This window comes from Scleropages formosus, chromosome 7 (genome assembly GCF_900964775.1).
Source record: "Scleropages formosus chromosome 7, fSclFor1.1, whole genome shotgun sequence".
Lineage (NCBI taxonomy): Eukaryota > Metazoa > Chordata > Actinopteri > Osteoglossiformes > Osteoglossidae > Scleropages > Scleropages formosus.
In genome coordinates this window covers 14,182,502-14,202,420 of record NC_041812.1, presented here as the reverse complement: position 1 = coordinate 14,202,420, position 19,919 = coordinate 14,182,502, and the positions used below count along the sequence as shown (strand labels likewise).

At 39.2% G+C, this 19,919-nt stretch overlaps 2 protein-coding genes across 2 annotated transcripts; both read left to right on the top strand.

The window, feature by feature from the left end:
* Positions 1-3,321: 3,321 nt before the first annotated feature.
* lactb (lactamase, beta) lies at positions 3,322-10,619 on the top strand. Its single transcript, XM_018747644.2, has 6 exons — positions 3,322-3,836; positions 5,239-5,305; positions 5,414-5,604; positions 6,390-6,717; positions 7,904-8,069; positions 9,891-10,619. The coding sequence occupies exons 1-6, from the start codon at positions 3,468-3,470 to the stop codon at positions 10,411-10,413; spliced, it is 1,644 nt and encodes a 547-aa protein (XP_018603160.2). The 5' UTR covers positions 3,322-3,467; the 3' UTR covers positions 10,414-10,619.
* A 1,202-nt stretch (positions 10,620-11,821) lies between these two features.
* Positions 11,822-18,927, top strand: fbxo22 (F-box protein 22). Its single transcript, XM_018747637.2, has 7 exons — positions 11,822-11,997; positions 12,778-12,910; positions 13,026-13,113; positions 13,695-13,790; positions 15,487-15,639; positions 16,475-16,640; positions 16,912-18,927. Exons 1-7 carry the CDS (start codon positions 11,864-11,866, stop codon positions 17,303-17,305), a joined length of 1,164 nt encoding a protein of 387 aa, XP_018603153.1. The 5' UTR covers positions 11,822-11,863; the 3' UTR covers positions 17,306-18,927.
* Positions 18,928-19,919: the final 992 nt, after the last annotated feature.

Below are 19,919 nucleotides of genomic sequence, written 5' to 3'. Positions count from 1 at the left end.
ACAAAGTATTTAAGGTATGGCTGCATCCAAAGACAGCATCACCTGCTTCTACAAAGATATACTCAGATATAAGCTTCTCTTTCCCCTATTATCCTCTGTCAGAGATACAGTTAGTTAGGTCTTAGTAAATTAGAGTTGCATCTTGCACAAAGTAAACGTGCTATTTATTATACATGTAGCGGACTAATGCACCCAAAGTGCAGGTTAGAATACTGCTTTATGGTCCTGGAAACATACAGTATATACAGTACATGTTCATAATGTGGACAAGGCACAGGAAAATAGGGCCTGACATGTTTCCTTGTCCCCTCCAGTATAAAACAGAATACCTTTCATGGTCATTTCTCCATCCAAAATGTCAGTACCATGGGAGATCTATGTACAATTTCAATAACCCTTTCACCACAACATATTCTTAACAATTTGCTTAGAAATAGCCTTTTTATGAACTATGACTTTCATTGAGGGTTTAAAGTTATTTCTATTTTTTTCTTTTATTTTCCAACATCTTAAGATTGGCGTCCTGCATAGATTCGGTGCTGAAAAGGACCACAGAACTGCAGCAAGTAGCTGTAGTGCCTCATAGCAGGTCCCAATCTGGTTCAGCCTGGGTGGAGTTTACTTGTTCTCCAGTGTTCATGTGTTTCCTCCAGGTTGTTTTAGATGAATTGCGGAATCTAAGTTGCTCATAGTGTGTGCCTCTCTGGGTTACATTGCTTTGTTGTGCAGATGAATTACTTGAAATTATTATAGTATATTTTCTATTTTATTTTGCCTTGGCTCAAGACTTCAGCAATATAGCAATAGTAATAATTTTTGGTACACAAAAATTCAAATTACCTTGTAACAGATGCTAACAATCCAGGTGGCCAGAAGAAGCCATGCAACTAAAAAGTAAACCAGGTAAAATGTCTGGGGCAACATATAATATACAGTTGATCTTTTACAGAGTTAGGCAGTGTATATATGTAACAGTACAGTATTGTTATAATGCATTTGTAAAATGTAATGTGGATTTTTAAAAATTTTTTTGAATTTAGTAATTGCAGTTATGTCAGGGATGCGAGGTCACTTGAACTTCTATTTGGTAACTGCAAATCTAACATGAAATGGAGTAAATATTGTGGCTGTTTTAGACAGCTGTCACCAATTTACACCTTTGTAATTATAATCTTTCACTTGGTATTCTAACAGAGAAACTGTCACATGCAAAAGGAGAGAACCTCAATTTGCACCAGACGCTGGACCAGACTCTAATGGAGTTAAATAATATGTGAAAACCAAAGGCTGCCATACAACACCATCTCCCGTTCTCTCTTTATTTTTCATTATTGTTTATTTTTATTTACTGCTTGCCACAATGTCTTTCCCTCAACACCTTTCAGTGAAACATTTGGAAACTTTGTGTCTTGACTGTGCTGTTTCTGTAGGGCTCTGTCACACGGAAAGCTTCTTCCTTGTCTAGCTACAAGGGATAACTAGTTCTCATTCTTAACTGATTTTGTACTTTCAATGACACGTGCAGTTTGTTGAACTTGAAAAATACCATGTGGAGTAAGTCATGCCACTTGTGTTTCCATTTTAGTGTCATAAATGCCTTACATGCAAATTTTGTGCAGAATATGCACTTACTGCATCATGTAGACACCAAACTGGCACGCTTGCGCTTAATATGTTTTTATTTGAACTTTCTCAATATGCATGTATGTATAAGTATATAAGGTTACGTAAGACATTGTTCCTATACATAGACGAAAGAACTTGGTTTGGTAACTTAATAGTTGTGAATCGTTATTTACTTCTATTTTGTATGCTATTTGTTTATAACTTAACATTTACTTTTAGTGTTCTTTCTTTTCTTCTTTTTTAATTACCCCAAGATTCAAATTTGTCCTTTTTGTGTAACGATCAGATATTGTATCAATGTAGTTTGTGGACAATAAACATGTACAGTGCAATGTACAAAAATGTAAAACAATAATAAAACTGCTTAAAGATTTTTTTTTCTAAAGAGTAATGTGTGTCAAAGTTTTAATGTGACAAAAAATTTGGACTAATCAGTACGTAAGCATTATTCTTTCTATGCGAGAAGCATCGCAGTCATATCTGCAAATGGTTCGCACCAAGTGAATATACAAAGAGCCCCAATACAGGCAGGTATGAGAAGTTTCAAAGAAAGTTTCTAGGAAGTGACTGATTTGTATCACACACACACACACACACACACACACACACACACACACACTTTTTCCCCCACAGAGACATCCACGTAAACAAAACGCCTCCAAGAATAATATGTTTTGTACACAAGGGCACATTTTCACATACACACATTTTCAGAACCGCTTGTCCCATACGGGGTCGCGGGGAACCGGAGCCTAACCCGGCAACACAGGGCGTAAGGCCGGAGGGGGAGGGGACACACCCAGGACGGGACGCCAGTCCGTCGCAAGGCACCCCAAGCGGGACTCGAACCCCAGACCCACCGGAGAGCAGGACCGTGGTCCAACCCACTGCACCACCGCACCCCTAGCTTTTCAATTAAGCAGTTTTCTTCATGTAAATTTATTTTCTATTTTCCACTGTTTTACAAACCTATAATCAGCTTTGCCTCTAAGACGCACAGTGAAGCAGGGTACAGAACTGTAGTGGACTTAAAGTTGTTGTGATATTAGATTGACATTAATTAATACTTACACAATTGGTTAACACATGGCAATGGTGTTCTCTCATGTTGCCTTATGATATGCATAATTCATTTTCCTTACATATTGTAGTTTTTTTTCCCCCCACACGGATCAGAATGGATCACCAGCCCAAAGGTGTCTGGTTCCACACTGTTGTCCAACTCGACAGGTAAAAATTTCTCCATTCATCATTTCCGTTAATTAAAATCTTAAATCCTAAAAACTGCCATGCCAAATAACAAAATCTAAAATAAAATAAGAGTCAATAAGACCAACTAAAACAAAGACTGCATGACAGAAGCTACATATTGCAGTTAATGGTTTATGGTTGAGTGTTAATCCTAATTGGTCAAACGAATCCCGTCCCTTAGATACGTCAGAAATCACCATTCTTGCGTGTACTGCCCATTCCTTCATTATCAGAACGGTACATGCAAAGTTATGCGAGTTGAATAACTGCAGAACGGGTAAAAATGCCATTGCGCTTAATTTATAAACCCGTACGGTATCTATGGAAAAGCGATATGCTTCCGAAAGCCGTTACAGAACGTTAACACCGGCGTTATGCGACGAATCATCGCAGTTCAAACAGAGCGCCCCTAGTGTCGACAGTTCAAAGGTCGTACCGGCGCACTTTGAAATCCCGGATTCGTTCCTTAACACGCGATCGATCGGGGATAGATTATTTAGGTCTTCGGCATGTATTGACTAATCAACGTCGTAAATATTAAATGCCGCAAATTAAATTCTACAACTATTTCGAATATTCTGTTTTTAAGCATGTCGCAGATTTTTTCCCGTTCGTGTACAGTTTTCAATATAACGTATAGGAATGCGCGCTCCTGTTCCTTACTGGCGAAGTCGAGCCGCCAGCAGTGGCAGTGCAGAAAAGCCTCGCCTGCGGCTGCTGTGTGGCGGCGGAACACGCGGCTCTTCGCGTCACAGCCGAGTGCCCGCGGGGCTTCGAGAGTCGCGCCGGTATGGCTTTGTGTGCTCGGGGTTGGCGCTGGTTCTCTGCTGCTCCTCTGGCTAAGGAACGACGGCTGCACTGGGGATCTCTGTGAGTGTGAGCACGCAGGGAAAGGTGACCAGGCGCTGGGTTTCCGTGCTGCTGTGGCGCAGAGCAGAGATCTGCTGCGCAGGATCAAGGTACTCGCGCTCAGCCACGTCTCCTCGCGCGAGCTGCTCGTGCACGGGCTCCGCGTGGGGGCAAACGAAGTGTAACTGCTTTTATTGACAGATACTGTGGAAAAGATGTAATATTTTTGAGCAAATTTAATTGCTTTACGAGAAAAATAAACGTCAGTTCACGGTAGTTATTTTATTCTTGCTGTCGTTTTGTTCCTTTTTTTTTTTTTTAGCTGCGACATAAAAGAGTTTTCAAGTTAGTCCTGCAGTCGCAGTGACTGAGTGAGTGTAACAACTGTTGCTAGAGCGTAGAAGAATGCCATGGTAATTTCAAATTTGTCATTCACACATACGGTTCTAGTATTGTTGGGAACAGTTATTTGTAATTTTATTTGTCTTTTAAACCCACCCAGTATGATGTCAATAAAAGACGGGTTGTGGTCGAGAACCTCTCGGAAAACGTCGTGTTCGAAACATAAGCTAATTCAATTGGATGGTTTATTTTATTTTATTAACCTGAAACATCATGATTTCTGCCTTAACTTTGCCGAATATACAGAGTCTCTTCTTCCCAATCCTTCATGTGCAACATTCGTCAGTATCTGGCCACTTTCAGCTTTCTTGGTGTATGAACATGTACCTACACATCCAGTGTAATAGAGTTTTTCCTTGTTTTCTTTCTATATTGAGGTGTATAAACGTCTGAAATAGACTTAATCATATTACTTTGGATCTAATTGAAACTAATTTTAAAATGGCTAAAAATACTTTGTCTCAACACACTGCTCCTCAGTGCCAGTTGTTGACTGCTTTATGCCATAAATGTGTTTTGTAATTGATCACAAATACTCGGGAACATCAAAAAAAGGTATAAGCACTGTTTAAGTGACATGAGTTAATCTGGACCATTAATCCAGAATGTCCTGGTGGTGGGGGGTGGGCAGCCAGTGGCACCTGGACCCCCAGAAGTTTTTTTTTTTTTTCCCTCCCTCGATTTTTGGTTGGGACTTTTTGTTCCTTTCCTCCGTGGCCAGTAGGCATACTTATAACCCTATAAAAGTATTATATTATGGTAGTCAGCTGTCTTCTTTTGTTTCTTCTGTGTATTTGTTTTTCTTGCCTTATGCCTGTGTTAAAGTGCTCTGTGTTGCTGTGTGAGAAGAGCTCTTTATAAAAATGAATTAAACTGAATTGAATTCCAGTGAATCCCACATGCTTACTCTGTTTATGTGCACTTTACTGTCAGATGCAAGAAACAGAATTGTCTTGGACAGGAAAATGAAACAAAAAAAAAAAAAATGAATGAACCTAAAACTGCTAGTATTTTTACAGAGTTGTCTTGTTCATACCATGAGGACCCGGTGCACTCCCCCCCCAAAAAAAAAAAAACTGCATAACATTTTTCTCCTGTTTCGTGCACTAGGATGAGGTCGGGGCCCCAGGGATTGTAGTTGGAGTGTCTGTGGATGGACATTCGATTTGGTGTGAAGGTTGGTGTTCGGAGACATTCTTTTTCACCTTGTGGTAATCGCCTCACATGTTACTTTTTAATATCTGAATTGTTTTTGCTTCCTGATTTGAGCTTGTGTGTGCCAAAGGCCTGGGATATGGGGATTTGGAGAACAGGGTTCCCTGCCGTCCAGAGACTGTGATGCGGATTGCCAGCATTAGCAAGCCCCTCACCACTGCAGCTGTGGCTCGGCTCTATGAGCAGGGTCACCTCGACCTGGATGCTCCAGTGCAGAAATATGTCCCTGAATTCCCTGCTAAACAGTTTGATGGAGAAGATGTAAGTCACACAGAACCAGTAGTGTGTACAAGGAAGTATAGTATAACTGGTACAGGTGGTCCTCGACTGGTGTGGGATTAGGTTCTAATGATCTTGTCATAAGTCACCTTCCTTTCTGTTTTCTTTGGCTTTTTTTTCTTTTCTGGACCAGCAGAAGACTGATATTTTTGCTTGCTAGCGTTGTAAATTCAAAAGTGATTTGAATGGAATCGTGCAAGAAACAATCTGTAAATAAATTTAGTGTTTTTGTAAATAAAAGGCAGTCAGTGACAGACAACCTGACTGACTCAATGTGAAATATGGTGCCTTGCAGTACTCTAGCCAGAGTGTTGTCCTCAAGCAGATGAGGTGGTCATCCTCAGATATTATGACAAAATGTCAAGACTCAGAAATCGCATAAAAAGGTTAATGGGCAGCTGCTGTAAGTCTAGATTTTCATAAGTTGAGCACTACCTGTGTAGTTAAAATTCTCTGTCTCTAAATGCATCATTTCTACTTTTAGAAATTCTATCTTCCTTATCTCACTGTTTAGCTGAAAGTGATTCTGCCATTTTATGCAACTGAGTATTATGACTGGAGAAATTAAGGTTAAGTTTTCTCAAGTGTACTTGTGCATGGAGTATTTTGGGAGTTGAATTGATGACATAGATTTACAGACTACAAGTTCTTAACCTCTATAGTACCAAAAAATGTCTATCATTAGTGGTTTCACTGTTCCCTCCTTATTATATTTAGTTATGAGGATGTGAGGAGTGCTTTATTTTTCATTCTGAATGAATTTTTAGGTGACAATAACTACCAGGATGCTACTGTCTCACCTGAGTGGAATTCGTCATTATGAGAGAGATGCAGAAAGGGTGAGGGAGGAGAAGATAAAGCAGACGCTCAGACTGCCAAATGAGAGAAAAACTGAGGAGAATGATGGAAAAGGAAAGCAGGAGAATGATGGAAAAGGAAAGCAAGAGAATAAACCCACTTCCAAAAGTAAAAAGGACAAGACTACCCAACGGAAAAAAGAATTTGAGCAGGAAGAATACTACCTAAAAGAGCACTTTGAGAATATAGTTCAAGCTCTTGACATATTCAAAGATGACCCACTCATTTTTAAGCCAGGTATGTATCTGCTTTCCTAAATTATATTTCTTTTTGATTTCAGTGCTTAATGATTTTTAGTTTCACCCCTTTATATTGCTGATTTTTTCTGCTGAAGCAATTTGGGTAAAGTACACTCATCCACTCTCATTTCAAAGTTCACTCATCACTCTATTTTTTCCTAATTCCAAAATCATTTTTTGCCACTACATCACAATCAATAAAGGCATAATAATACAGTAGTTCCTTTGATATATTCACGTGTTAGGTTATCTAAAAACATCAGATAAGGCTATGATAAATAAAAGCGTTTAGCTATTCCATGATTCTATCTCCAAATCATGGTATGCAAAGCAGGGTACGCCCTGGAGAGTTTCTTTAACTTCAAACAAATTGAAACAACATTTAAATAAAGTGAACTTAACAGGGCATCTCCACAACCTCTTATTAAGTGCTGATTGTTGGCTCATTCATCCCATAATCATTCAATGTTCCTCAGCATTCCACCACTTTTAACTTACATTATGATCTACATATTCAATAAAAGTGTAATAATATTCATACCTCAAATTTATTCACTGGGTAAAGTCTGATATAGCTATAATAAAAACACAGTAAGGTTTCTGACATTTTCCTTAGCTTTGAGGTACATTAAAACTAAACAAAAATGCTTTCTCTCTACGAACTTTTGTTCAGTAAAGACTATGGACTGATTTCTCCCATAAGTATGTGCAACATTTGTCATCTTGTTATTAGTCACCAACACTCACTAGACAGGAGCTGTGGAACTGAAATAACTCTGCCCACATTCCCGTTCTTTTGTGTGTATTTTACTGCCAACTACTGGTTGGACATGGAAATGCAGGTCACATTCCCTCCACAACAGCAGTAAATTTTTTTTATTATTTTTTTTTTGGGGGGGGAAAGCAAGGAAAATAAAATTTAAAACAAACTTTAAAATGTTTCTTTGAAAATCTGTAAGTCAAACATTTGTAATATGAAGACCCTTCTCGGGTTCAGACCTTCATGTTATGAACAGTTACTACTGTGTGATGGAAAGGGGGAAAAAATAAGACTCCACTTTTTCTCACAAAATCTTCTTTATAGTAGCTTAGTTAAAATGTCAATCGGACCACACTTCTTTACTTTGGCACCAATGGAAGGCTGTGCTCTAACATCTACATCATTTGTTCATTTTCATATACAGGAACAACCTTCCTTTATTCGACACATGCCTTCACCCTACTCAGCGCTGTGGTAGAACGGGCCTCAGGCCAGCCCTTCCTTGACCACATGATGGAAATGTTCCGAAAGCTTGGCATGCTCAACACCGTGCCAGATGAGAATGATCCCATCATATATCACCGTTCCAGGTACCAGTTCATAAATTCCTTCATAAACTTAACAATAATATAGTAGAACACTGTGGAAGAGCTGTAGTCCATCTCAGTGAGAAGAGGAATGTTGCACATGTTTATGAAACAAATCAAATATCTGAGTTTGAAAAATAGCTGCTTTCCACAATCATTTTAAATTAGTTGTACATTTTTAGCTTGAATTTAATAAAATGCTATAAAGCGTATAAAAAGTAAATAAGTCACATAGCATATTTTATGGTACATTTAAGAGGGTCTCAAAATGCATATGTTTTAGACCCCCTTCTCCCCTTACTTCCTAACTGCTCCATCAGTTTGCTTTATGCAGTCTTTCATGATGACCTTTTTTCAGAAAAAAGGTGATCATGAAAGATGGCATAATGCAAACTGAATGCAATTTTTTCTGATTATATAGGTAATAAATTTGAAAGTGACCAAAAACCGATTAGCATTGGATAGGCTTATGGAATGAACCGGTCAGTTGTTGGGACTAGTTACAAGGTTGTGGAAATGGCTTATTTAAAGTTAAGTTATTTAAAATGTCATTTGAATCATATTTGAAATTAATAAAAATGAAGTTTGTTTTGTTTTTTTTTTTTTAAATAATTATAGCTTTATCATTGGTTTTGGCCAAACTTACATTTTCAGTTATTCATTTAGCTGATGCTTTTTTCAAAAGCGAATTACAATGTTAATCCACCTACAATTATTTACCCATTTGTTCATCTGGGTAACTGTAACTGGAGTAATTTAAATTAAGTGTCTTCCTCAAATGTCCTACAGCAGGAGGGAGATTCCAGCCTGCAGCCTTTGGATCCAAAGGCAACAGCTCTAACCACTACACTACCAGTGGTCCCTTAGTCCAACTTAAGTCAATTCATTGAGAGATGTCTGTAATAAGCTTTTACTGATTGTCGCTGTCATGAAAAGTACTTTGAATTTACAAATGAAATGAGCAATAAACAGACTTTTGATCCCAAATGTGTTTGTAAGTTAAAGAGCCAGTGTAATAATGATAATACTGAATCTTCCGTTTGAGCAGAGGCTCTCTGGCCTCCTCTCACAGTCCAAAGACGTAGTTCAGCTGAATTGGAAACTCTTAATTGCCCGTCTGTGTGTGGGGCTACCCTGTGATGGGCTAGTATCCCATCTAGGGTGTTCCCCCGAGTCTTTCCACTAGTGATGATTCTGGGACCACTGTGACATTTTGCCAGGACAGGGCGATTTGATTGAGTGGTGGTTGTCATTGTTTGGGACTGGTGATATAATAGAAAATAGGGAGTATATACAGTGGTTAGTTTTGCTGTGCTTAAAGAGTTAAACTTTTTTTAAAGGTATACTCGGTCTATAAGGTAATATTAGTGATTCGGGGAAATTTTATTTTTGTGGGGGTTCTTTGCACAGAACCCCCACGAACGAGAAGGGTCTCATGGAAATGGGTTTCTCCATCCAGTAACTATATTATAAAAGAGGAGTCCAACCACCGACATTCACATTGCACTTGTACGTCAGTGTTCATGTTTTCCAAGATAATATAGAGGATAATATACTAGACTGAGCCAGATTGACTTCACTGAGGGACAAAAAGCTTTGGAGTTTGAGACACCAACTGTGTGTTTGTTCCAATCCCTTTGATGTGCCTGTTTCAAGCTATTATACAGAATAAAGTAATTTCACTATATGAGGCAAAACTGTCATTGTACTGAATGTCACCGTACGTAAATGTGGTGTACTATATGTTTTCCTAAACCATTATTGTTGTATGGAATCCTGTTAATATATGATTACTTTAATATTTTTGTTTTACTTTTGTTTCAGATTTTACCACTTTGATAAAAAAGGGCGTGTTGTCAACTGCCCTTACGTAGATAACTCGTACAAGTGGGCTGGTGGTGGCTTCCTCTCAACGGTGGGTGACCTGGTGCAGTTTGGCAATGTTTTGTTATACAGTTACCAGATGGCCCACAGGAAAAATAAGGAGAACCTCCTACCTGGATTCCTGAAGTCACAAACGGCAAACATGCTATGGACCCCAGTGGAGAATACTCAGGTCTCGTGGAACAAGGATGGACAATATGGCATGGGCTGGCTGGTTGTGGAAAAGCAGCACAAATATGGACAGTGCATGAATCGAAGGCACTATGTCTCGCACACAGGAGGTGCTGTAGGTGCCAGCAGTGTGCTCTTGGTGTTGCCCAGAGACCCTTTGGAGTCCTGGGATGAGATGGGCCCTCTACCCCAGGGAGTAGTTGTTGCCATCATCACTAACATGCAATCTGTGGGACTGGAAAAAACTGCCTTGAAGATTGCTCAGGAGTTTGACCGAGCCAGGGAGGCGTGACAGCACCTTGTGTGCCTTACTGGGTGCATCAATGTTGACTGCCACAGTCTCACCAAAAGTATAGACTATTCAGTTAATTCTATGTGTGCTACTTTACTAATGTCAAAATGAATAGAAATTATATTTTAATGTAATTTTTATGTAGTACACGTTTCTTTTTAAATTGTATGTGGATTTAAAGCTACAATAAACATCATGGTCAAGATTGAAACTGACAAAGATTTTTTGCTTTAACTTTAACTTGAACTTCATAAATTAGAAGTTCAGAAGAAATCTGCAATTTACACTGCATGATAATGATGGTACTTTATTAACCCCCATGGTTAAATGCACACCAAGTGTTTTGGGCTGTGGTAGGAAACCTTAAAACACAGGAAGAACGCAGAAAAACTGCAGAGACCGAGTGGAGACTCGCATTCTCTTGTGCCTCTCAGCAGCATTATCCAATGTGCCTCCGTGTCTGTCCAATACCATATTCATGTAATGAAGATCACAGAAGTGGACAATAAAATAAAGCCATGCAATGCTATTTACATTTAAATTGATGTGATTTTCTTCAAAACAGCTTGAATTTCAGAAGCAGCAAAAACTTGTCTTGCTAAGGTCTTTTGTGTATGTATGGAAAAGGTATGAAATGTAGTATGTTGATGTTTGTCTGTGAGAGAATGTGGGTTTGATCTTGCTCAGGACAAGTGGTTATAGAAATTGGATGGATGGATGGATGTTCTCATGTAAAATGGAAAATTTACTATGTAAACACCTGAAAGTAAAAGTGGATTTCAGACATGTCCCTTCTGTTCAAGTGAAAAGATGTTCAAAATGTTTTTTTTTTTTTTTTTTTTTTTTTTTTTTTTTTTTAAATCTGTGTATAATCTTTGGTAAATATCCACAAACTCAAATGCTAACCTTACACTACCCTATTGAAAATTGAATTCAAACTATAGGATGAGTGTTCAACATATAAGAAAGCAAGATGCACTGTTGAGCAATTTGAACCACATAGTGTGTCTGGACTGTGGTTGTAAACCCTGACAAAAAAAGGGAGGAAAAAAGAATGTAATGCATGTTTGTTTACAATCAATGTTGTTATCATTTATAGCGATGTAATTATGTAGTTGTTTTGGAATTGTCTTTTAGAGAAAACATTTGTTTGCACCTAATTTCCATGTTAAAGAACAGATGAGGTGCGTTACTATCAAACTTAAGATGGATGGATGGAATTTTTAGCAAAAGTAAACTTCTTGGCATTTATTCCTTTCATATACATTCGTGTCAAAGAAGTTGGCTTCTTTGTCACGAGGCCAGTCCTCGTAGCGAACCTGCCGCAAGGGGGGGAACTCGAAACAAGTACAAAGCAAACAAGCGGGAAAAAAAAGACACCCGTTTCCTTTTCCGGTAGTCACGAGATCGAAGGTCAAAGTGCAATTTCGCCTTATAGTTTCAGGGAAAGATGGAGTCTGTAAACATAGATTATTCGAGCACCGCGCCTGGAAGCAGAGCCGGTTATATACTCAGCAATGTTGCCGAAGTGGTGGAGAGGATTTTGACGTTTGTACCAACCAAGTCACTTCTTCGCATTGCTTTGTGAGATAATTTAACTTGTTTCCTTAGTTAGCTGCCTTGTTTCCTGTTTAAACGAGCATGCTCTGATGGGGTTTAACTTAAAATCATGTCACGAATAAGACTTGTGACACAAGAATGTGACGCTGTGTGTGTCACTTGTGAATGAACAGCTATGCCAAGCCGTGGCGGCGTATACTATGTGGTTTCAGCTTGTGTAGCAAGAAAAAACGCTAACGCGCTGTATCATGTATAACACATTTTCAGAAGTGAGTGAATATATTACTCTGCACGCACTGCACTGCCGCGCATATTATGTGGGCGTGGCGTGGACGACACGGTGGCACAGCGGGTAGTGCTGCTGTTTCACAGCACCTGGGGATGGGTTCGGTACCCACTCAGCCTGTGTGGAGTTTACATGTTCTCCCCGGGTCTGCGTGGGTTTTCTCTGGGTGCTCCGGTTTCCTCCCACACTCCAAAGACCTGCTGTTCACGTTCCCCTGTAGTGTGTATCTGACACGGGAGAGTGAGAGTGTGTGTTCCGCTGATGACTGGATGAGTGACCCATTTGTAAGTAGTGTATCTAGCAGTGTAAGTCACCTTGGTGAATAGGTGTGTGGGCTCATAACACTACATAGAATTCATTGGAAGTGGCTTTGGAGAAAAGCATTTGCTAAATAAATAAATGTAAATGTAGTTATGTGTATTGATAGCATTGACACCAGTGACCCTCTCCCGAGCCCATTCCTGGGGCGATCCTGAGATATGATTTTAAAGAAGTGATTTTAATCATGTTGTTGGCAGAGTGTGCCGCCTCTGGAGGAACTGTGCGCGGCGGGTTCTGAGAACGCAGCAGCAGATAAGCTGGGTTTCTGCCACAGACGCGTCCAGCTGCGAAGGCCACATCCTCTGCAGGACTCTGGCTGATGAAGTGGAGGTGTGGAGAGATTGCTGCACTTTACCATGTTACTACTGTGTACATTCCCGGGACGTAGTCAGGGGATGCCAGGAGCAGTGTTTAAAATGTTTCTGTATTTATTTGATCTTTTCAGAACATTTACCTGCTGCCCCAGACAGTTCTTTTAATGGCAGACAGCGACACCATTTATGGGGAGAATTGTTGCTACTCAGCAAAAAAAGGTAGGAGAGACATTCATAATTCTTCATATTTGTTTTTCCATTTCTGCACTTGTACGTCAGTGTTCATGTTTTCCAAGATAATATAGAGGATAATATACTAGACTGAGCCAGACTGACCCCACTGAGGGACAAAAAGCTTTGGAGTTTGAGACACCAACTCTGTGTCTGTTCCAATCCCTTTGATGTATCTGTTTCAAGCTATTATACAGAATATAGGTGTGCTAATCAGATGTTTGATTTGATAGCAGACATTGCTAATGGCTACTACTCAACATAAATAACCACATTTCAGTGTGCATAACTGGGTTTTGTTTTTTTTTTTGAGTGAGACTGTGCTGCCTGTTATAATTGTCAGTATTGTAGGCTAAGAATGCCTCACTGTTTAACAGTGGTACATGGCAAGATTGTCTGTCTTTAAAGGATTGATGTCGAAGGAAATGGATATGCATCTTTTACATTCCCAGATGTTATGGCAAACTGGTTATGGATGTTACTAGTTACAGATTGGAAGAGCAGAACACTATGAAGGTAAAAAGAATGAAGTCTTGCTGATCCCATTTCTGTTTCTTTTTTCTTTCTAGCGAAGACAACATGCAATTCAGACCTAGCTGTAGACCTTAGGAGACTGTTTCCCAAAGGTTGTGAGATTCTTGGGATTGCTACCCCAGGAATTGTGTGTAAGAAAAAAAGTGGTTTCTTTCTGTTCGTTGTTCAGCTTATTGAAAACAGTGATGCCCACCCCCTTTTTCATCTTCCTTGATTGTTTAATTTATATTAACTTTGCTTGTAAAGGCATTATTGTTATTATTGTTGTTCATGTCCAACAGTAGACTGGCATCTCATCCAGTGTGACTTCCCTTGTGCCCTATGTTTCTATGATAGGCTCAGGACAACCCCAACCCTGCAATGGGCATGCAGTTATAATGAATGAATAGCAGATTTGTTCTTTATTTGACACTTCAACAAAATGTATAAAGGTTACTTGAGCATTTCAGCATAAGTATCTTGCTCTAGGGCTGTAAAACAGTCATGGGTTGTGAGAATTTAAGTAGATAAATTCAGATCATAAATTCATGGCCTTAAAAGCAATAATACTTGCTGCCACTATTTCCTGAGGACCAACTTCTTACATTTTGGCTTTTGCTGTTCTGAGTGCTGCCAGTGCTTGGTGTTAAAAATGAGTCCGGTAACAGGAGACAGTGCACCATTCTGAGAAGTGGACACATGCGGTACTGTTTCTGTTTCTCGGTATGATATTCACATTTCCAATACCCATAATTATTCTAGTAATTATTATCTCTGGTGAGTACACTTGATCCTCAGCGAACACATTTGGGACCGGAAGTTTTCTTGTAATTTGATGTCTTAGTAGTTTTTACCGCTAAGTCATAAGAAATAAAAGCTCAATAACATATACGTCTGTTCACTTATTCAAAAACTGATCTGTAATATTTCCATCCATCCATTATCAGAATTGTCCAGTGCAGGATTCTAATTGTCTAAAACCCATTCCGAAAGCAAAGGGTGTGAGGCAGACTACCCTTATTTTTTTATTAGATTGAAACTACATTAAAATTTAAAACATGTTTGTATTTACTGAAAAATGTTGCTTCCAAATATCGTTTTCAATCAAATTTCTGGCTCATCACATAAGCGTGCCCAATGTTTGTCAGCTTCTGACTACTTTTACCTTTATTATCTACTCAGTCAATAAAAGTTTAATAACGCAGATGTCGGTTGATTTACTTCTGGCTTAGATTGAACATTTTTTAACTTTTATTCTTAACATTTTTATTGACTTTGATATACATTAAAATGAAAAATGTTGAACGGACTGAAAATAAAAATTCAATTGCAGTCTTTGACACATCTTGGAATGATATGTAAAGTTCCACTGCTACAGAATAATTACTTATTTATTTTAATTATAGCTTGTGCTAAGGTTTTTACAGAACCTTACATGTCCATGAATGGAGGGATGCTTGTATGGTATTACTTTTATTGATTGTGTTTTAAAGGTAAAAGAACCTTTGTAGTTATGAAAAAATCAGATTAGAAACCAACTTCTAGTCTCTCTTCAGTTTGAAAACTTGAGTAGTCAGTGTATAAAATTTTGTATGAAATGTTTTTCACACTCTGGAGCAGTCAGGAACTCATCCGGTCCATTTCTGTCTTCTCAGCAGGTGGTTTTAGTATTATGAGGAATTTTTTTGGACTCTTGATCTTTGGGTTGTATGGTTGGGTGGCCTCAGAGCAGCCTGAGTTGTATAAAAGGGTGTGTTTGCTTGACCTACAAAGAGGGCAGTGCTGTGGTGTCTTCTGTGAGACCATGTGAGACTTTGTTTTTTTTTTTTCTGGATTCCTGTTCTCCAGTGACACCCAGTGGGTTCCCCTCCAGCCCACCCCAGGAACATCAGGAAGGACAGGCTGGCTTTGCTGTTATGATCCCAAGCATCGATGGTGTGACCATTCGCTCCTTCCATTTCTGCAAGCGAAGCGTCACCAAAACAGCTCTGGAAGAAGCAGGTTAGTCCTTACCAACTTTCCAGTGTTAGACATCAGTCTCTGGTGCCGTTTTGTACATCCTTGTGTGGATGGCACGATGGAACAGCGAGTAACACGGCTGTAGCAGCTCAGTTTGTTCTCCCCATGTCTGCGTGGGTTTCCTCGGGGTGCTCTGTTTTTCTCCCGCAGTCTAAAGAAATGCTGTTCTGGTAGATTGGTGACTATATTGAAATCACCCATAGTGTGTGAGTGACAGTGTGTTCCACTGATGTATGTATGAGTGACCCATTGTAAATAGTATGTCTAGGATTGTTGGCGATCTTGGGTGAATAAGGTGTGGACTGATAACACAACATAGTGTTCATGGAAGTTGTTTCGGAGAAAAGCGTCTGCTGAATGAAGTAATGTAAAAGTGTTACCTCCAAAGTTGGTATTGCTTTTCTTCAGACATACTTCCTGTTCTGAGAATAATTGAATAGGCAAAACAGTAAAGCTGTAAATGTAAGAAGACAGTGGGTAGAGTAGTGAACAAGAACCTGTGGAGGTCACCAAAAGGTCTCTGCTGGGAGCCTGCCTTAGCATCCTTATGTACATACCGTAAGTTACGTAGGAGAAATTTCTTGGTAAAACAACATAAATGGGTAAATTGTAAAACTCCCTAGCTATGCTTTAAATAAGTGTTTTCTATGAAATAGTAATTTACAGTAATTTCTCAAGGTATTAAATTATGTGCGTAACCTAAAAATATCACTAACAGTAAAAATGGGTTGTTTAAAGGCATTGGATCATTAATATCTAATGTTTTTTTTGCAGTGTAAAGGTAAGTGTTTGTTTTTTCTTGACTACTGATAAACAGGGTTCATTGGTGACCCAGAGCTGCGTGTGGTACTCCTATTTGGGTACCAAGCATTCAAGCCTGGGGCTGAGCGCTTCCTGCACCAGGTTCTGGAGCCCCTGATGCACAGCAGTGTGCTCATTGCTGGTGGACACGTGGAGAGTGTCTTCTCCCACTCCAGGGAATGGTGAGAGCACATGGTTGGCCCGGTTTACCTGTATCACTGTATTATTGCAGCATTGGAACACATAACTCAGTAGTGCTGATCTCAAGGAGTAGACACAAAGCTTGAATGCCTACAACTTAATTGTGAGTAAGGTAGTAAATAAATAAAATCACAAGCTTGAAACCTTCTTCATTGTATGGAGCTTAATTCATTTAAATAATGTTATGTAAAAGAAGTATAATAGTTCAGATGGCCCTCCTGTGTAATGCTGAGCTCTGTTCTCTCCCACCAGCTGTGGACGGAGCTCATATGGCGTTGCAGGCTTGACGCTCAGTGGGCCCCGGATCCAGGGTGCATCTGTGCTACTGGACCAGGATGTAAATACTGAGAAGGCAGCTGAAGCAGCTGTGCAAAGGCTCAAGGCAGCAAATATCCCTGAACGCAACACCCTGGGCTTCATGTTTGCATGCGTGGGTCGTGGCAGTAGCTACTATGGTGGCAAGCGCAATGTGGAAGCAGATGCCTTTCGCAAGGTCTTCCCCAGCATCCCACTCTTTGGTTTCTTTGGCAACGGTGAAATTGGTTGTGACCGCATTGTGACCGGGAACTACATGCTGACAGATGTTGACACGGGTAATCTACAGCATGGCTACACCACTGTCATGGCGCTGGTGCATTTGGGGTAGCACTGCAAGAGAACAGGACAGACCACTGCCATTAGGAGAGGAGAACAATATAGAGTTTAATTTACTTTGCAGTGGCTTGGAACGTCGTTAATTCTTGTGCAGGCAGAAGTTTTGCGTGAGTCTATTTTTTTTTCTGAGCTGTCCTCTTCAAAATGGGAACTTGAGCTGCTTCATTTTCAGAGTTTAGGATTAGGGAGTCATTAGCTGAAAGAGAAGCTGCTAACTACTCAACAGTTGCTAATCTCATCATTCTCAGGCTTTTTAGAACCACCTTCATTCAATGTTCTGTTTAAACTATTTTGCCTGTGTCTTGCTCTGTTTCATTGTTTTAAGTTTGTCAGAGGGGACCAAACTGAAGTAAGTTCTACAGTGTAATAGTAAAACTCAGGCAGTCTCCTTGTTCACGCTCTCCATGATATAATTGCACTTACCCACAGGTGTTAGCTGTCAGTTCATGGTTTAGCTTTGCACATGTTATATTTAAAACAAGAAACAGGATCCTGTAAGCTTAAATTGGGAAATTTAATTGTGCAATAAATGGTCATCAATACCAATATTCGTTAATACCATGCTCAGTTTCTTTCGAAATATTTGACAGCGGTCATACCATTGATAGCATCTCAATTTGCAGGGGTCTTACAAATGTGGAAGTTCTGCTTTTGTGTCTGTAATCTGTATTTGTTGGTGTGATCTTTGTACAGATGTAGCAGGTGCAGTATTTTGTACTTGGATACAACCCCAAAACTGGAGTAAACAAGTGAGAAAATTGAGTAACTGATAACATGTTGTTTTGAGCAGAATAACTTATGTCCTTTAAGTAATTTTGCTCATTTTTTTTAAATGTGGCCTTTGATTGTTTTTGTTTTATCCACTGTGCAACACTTAACAGTTCTATTGTTTAGTTCCAGTAAAGAGATTGCCCAAAATCTCTGGTATTAGAAGTATTTTTTTTTTTGATTGACAGTGTGAGTGTTGTCTTTCAGTGGACAGGAACCAAATAATGTGTTTATCATGCACAGAGGCAAATTTGTTCATTTTATTGACATTCATTTGTTACTATCTCAATTTGATTTTTTTTTACTGTATTGCTGACTGTCATCTAGTTCTGCTATTTTTTTTATTAGAGTAATGTTTTAGTCGCAGTTGAAATGGTAAGTTTCCGGTTCAGTGCCCTGCAAGAGCATATTTATTCAGTTTAATTTACCCAGATTTCCTGCATTGAAATAAGTTTATACCTGTTGCTGCCTGTTCTGTGATGAGTGCCAGGTACTTCTGGTATGTACACAGTAGCACTTTAATATTAGATTTTCTTCTAGATTAATGTGAATTTTTACTGTAGAGAAACAAGTTTCTGAAGTAGCTGCAGTTAGGGAAGAGACATTCTGTCGCTTATTGATCATGTTCTTTCTACATTGTTACATTTATAGTTTTGAAAGAGTCTTGACTCTTTAGCTCCAATAAAGTGTGCAGGAATATTTCATATCACATTTTGTGTCATTTGATTGTACTTGTTTTTGAAGAAATGTTTTCAGACATTGACTGAGGCAAACATCAGTCTTTTTCAGTGTGTTCATTCCAGCTTGATGCTATCTGCTGCATTTGTGCATGTTGTGCCAAGTTCATTCCACCCTCTCCTGCTGTACTACTGTTGAGACAAGTATTCAGTGAATTGCTCGAATTTACCCTGTTGAAAATAAGGAAATCACTTTAAAATTGCTTGTTTCTCACTGTATATTGTCACGGGCAAAGAGGTCAGTTTAAGTAAAGGTTAATAATCAAGTTAAACTGAACTTAAGCCAATAACTAAAGCTTACTACTTAGTTATGAAAATAGTACTTTGACAATTAAGCTGTTGGTACAGTGGAGTCTAATTTAGAGTCTCTCAAAATCAATTGTTTATATTTATCTCTATGTACACTAATTTTTTGTTTATGTTTCTCTCCTAAGTTATGATTAAGGAATTAGATGGATTAACTGAATTAGTTTTGGGAAGGTGAGTTGTAAGAGAAAAGGAAGGTGGTCCAAGGAGCAGGTGTTGGCTCAGTGTGAGCCCAGAAGGTCAGAGAATTCACTTTCTAAGAGGGGATGAAATGATCGATGGTGCCCTGGGTTGGCAGGTCTAGCATGGATGGGGAAGGTGGATGTCAAGAACTTGTAGGCATTGAAACTGAGGAAGGAGGCAAAACCATCAGCAGTGAAGGTGGAGGGGGGAAGATGAAGGAATAAATGGCAGAGGTTTGTAGTGATTATTGCCTGCAAACTGTAATCTATTATGGGCAGGAATTTTTTTGCTGAGTAAAACATTAAAATGCTGTAAGCAGCTCAAGACAAGTCTGTCAGACATTTAGAATTCCACCATTTTTGTTCAGCAGCACAGTTTGGTTCTGTTAGCAATATCCATGGGATAGAGGGAACATATGCTGGTTTGGAAGTTAAAGAGAGAGTCAAAAGAGCAGGATAGGGTTGAAAGATAGGCATTCGGTGGCAGTGTCTATGTTCTAACCTAAGATTTTTTCAGTGACTAGGAGGGAATTTGGGATGACAGTGAAAAAGGCAGGAGAGATTTTAAGTTACAAAAAAAATGTGACCAGGTATAGAGGAGATAGGTGGGGCA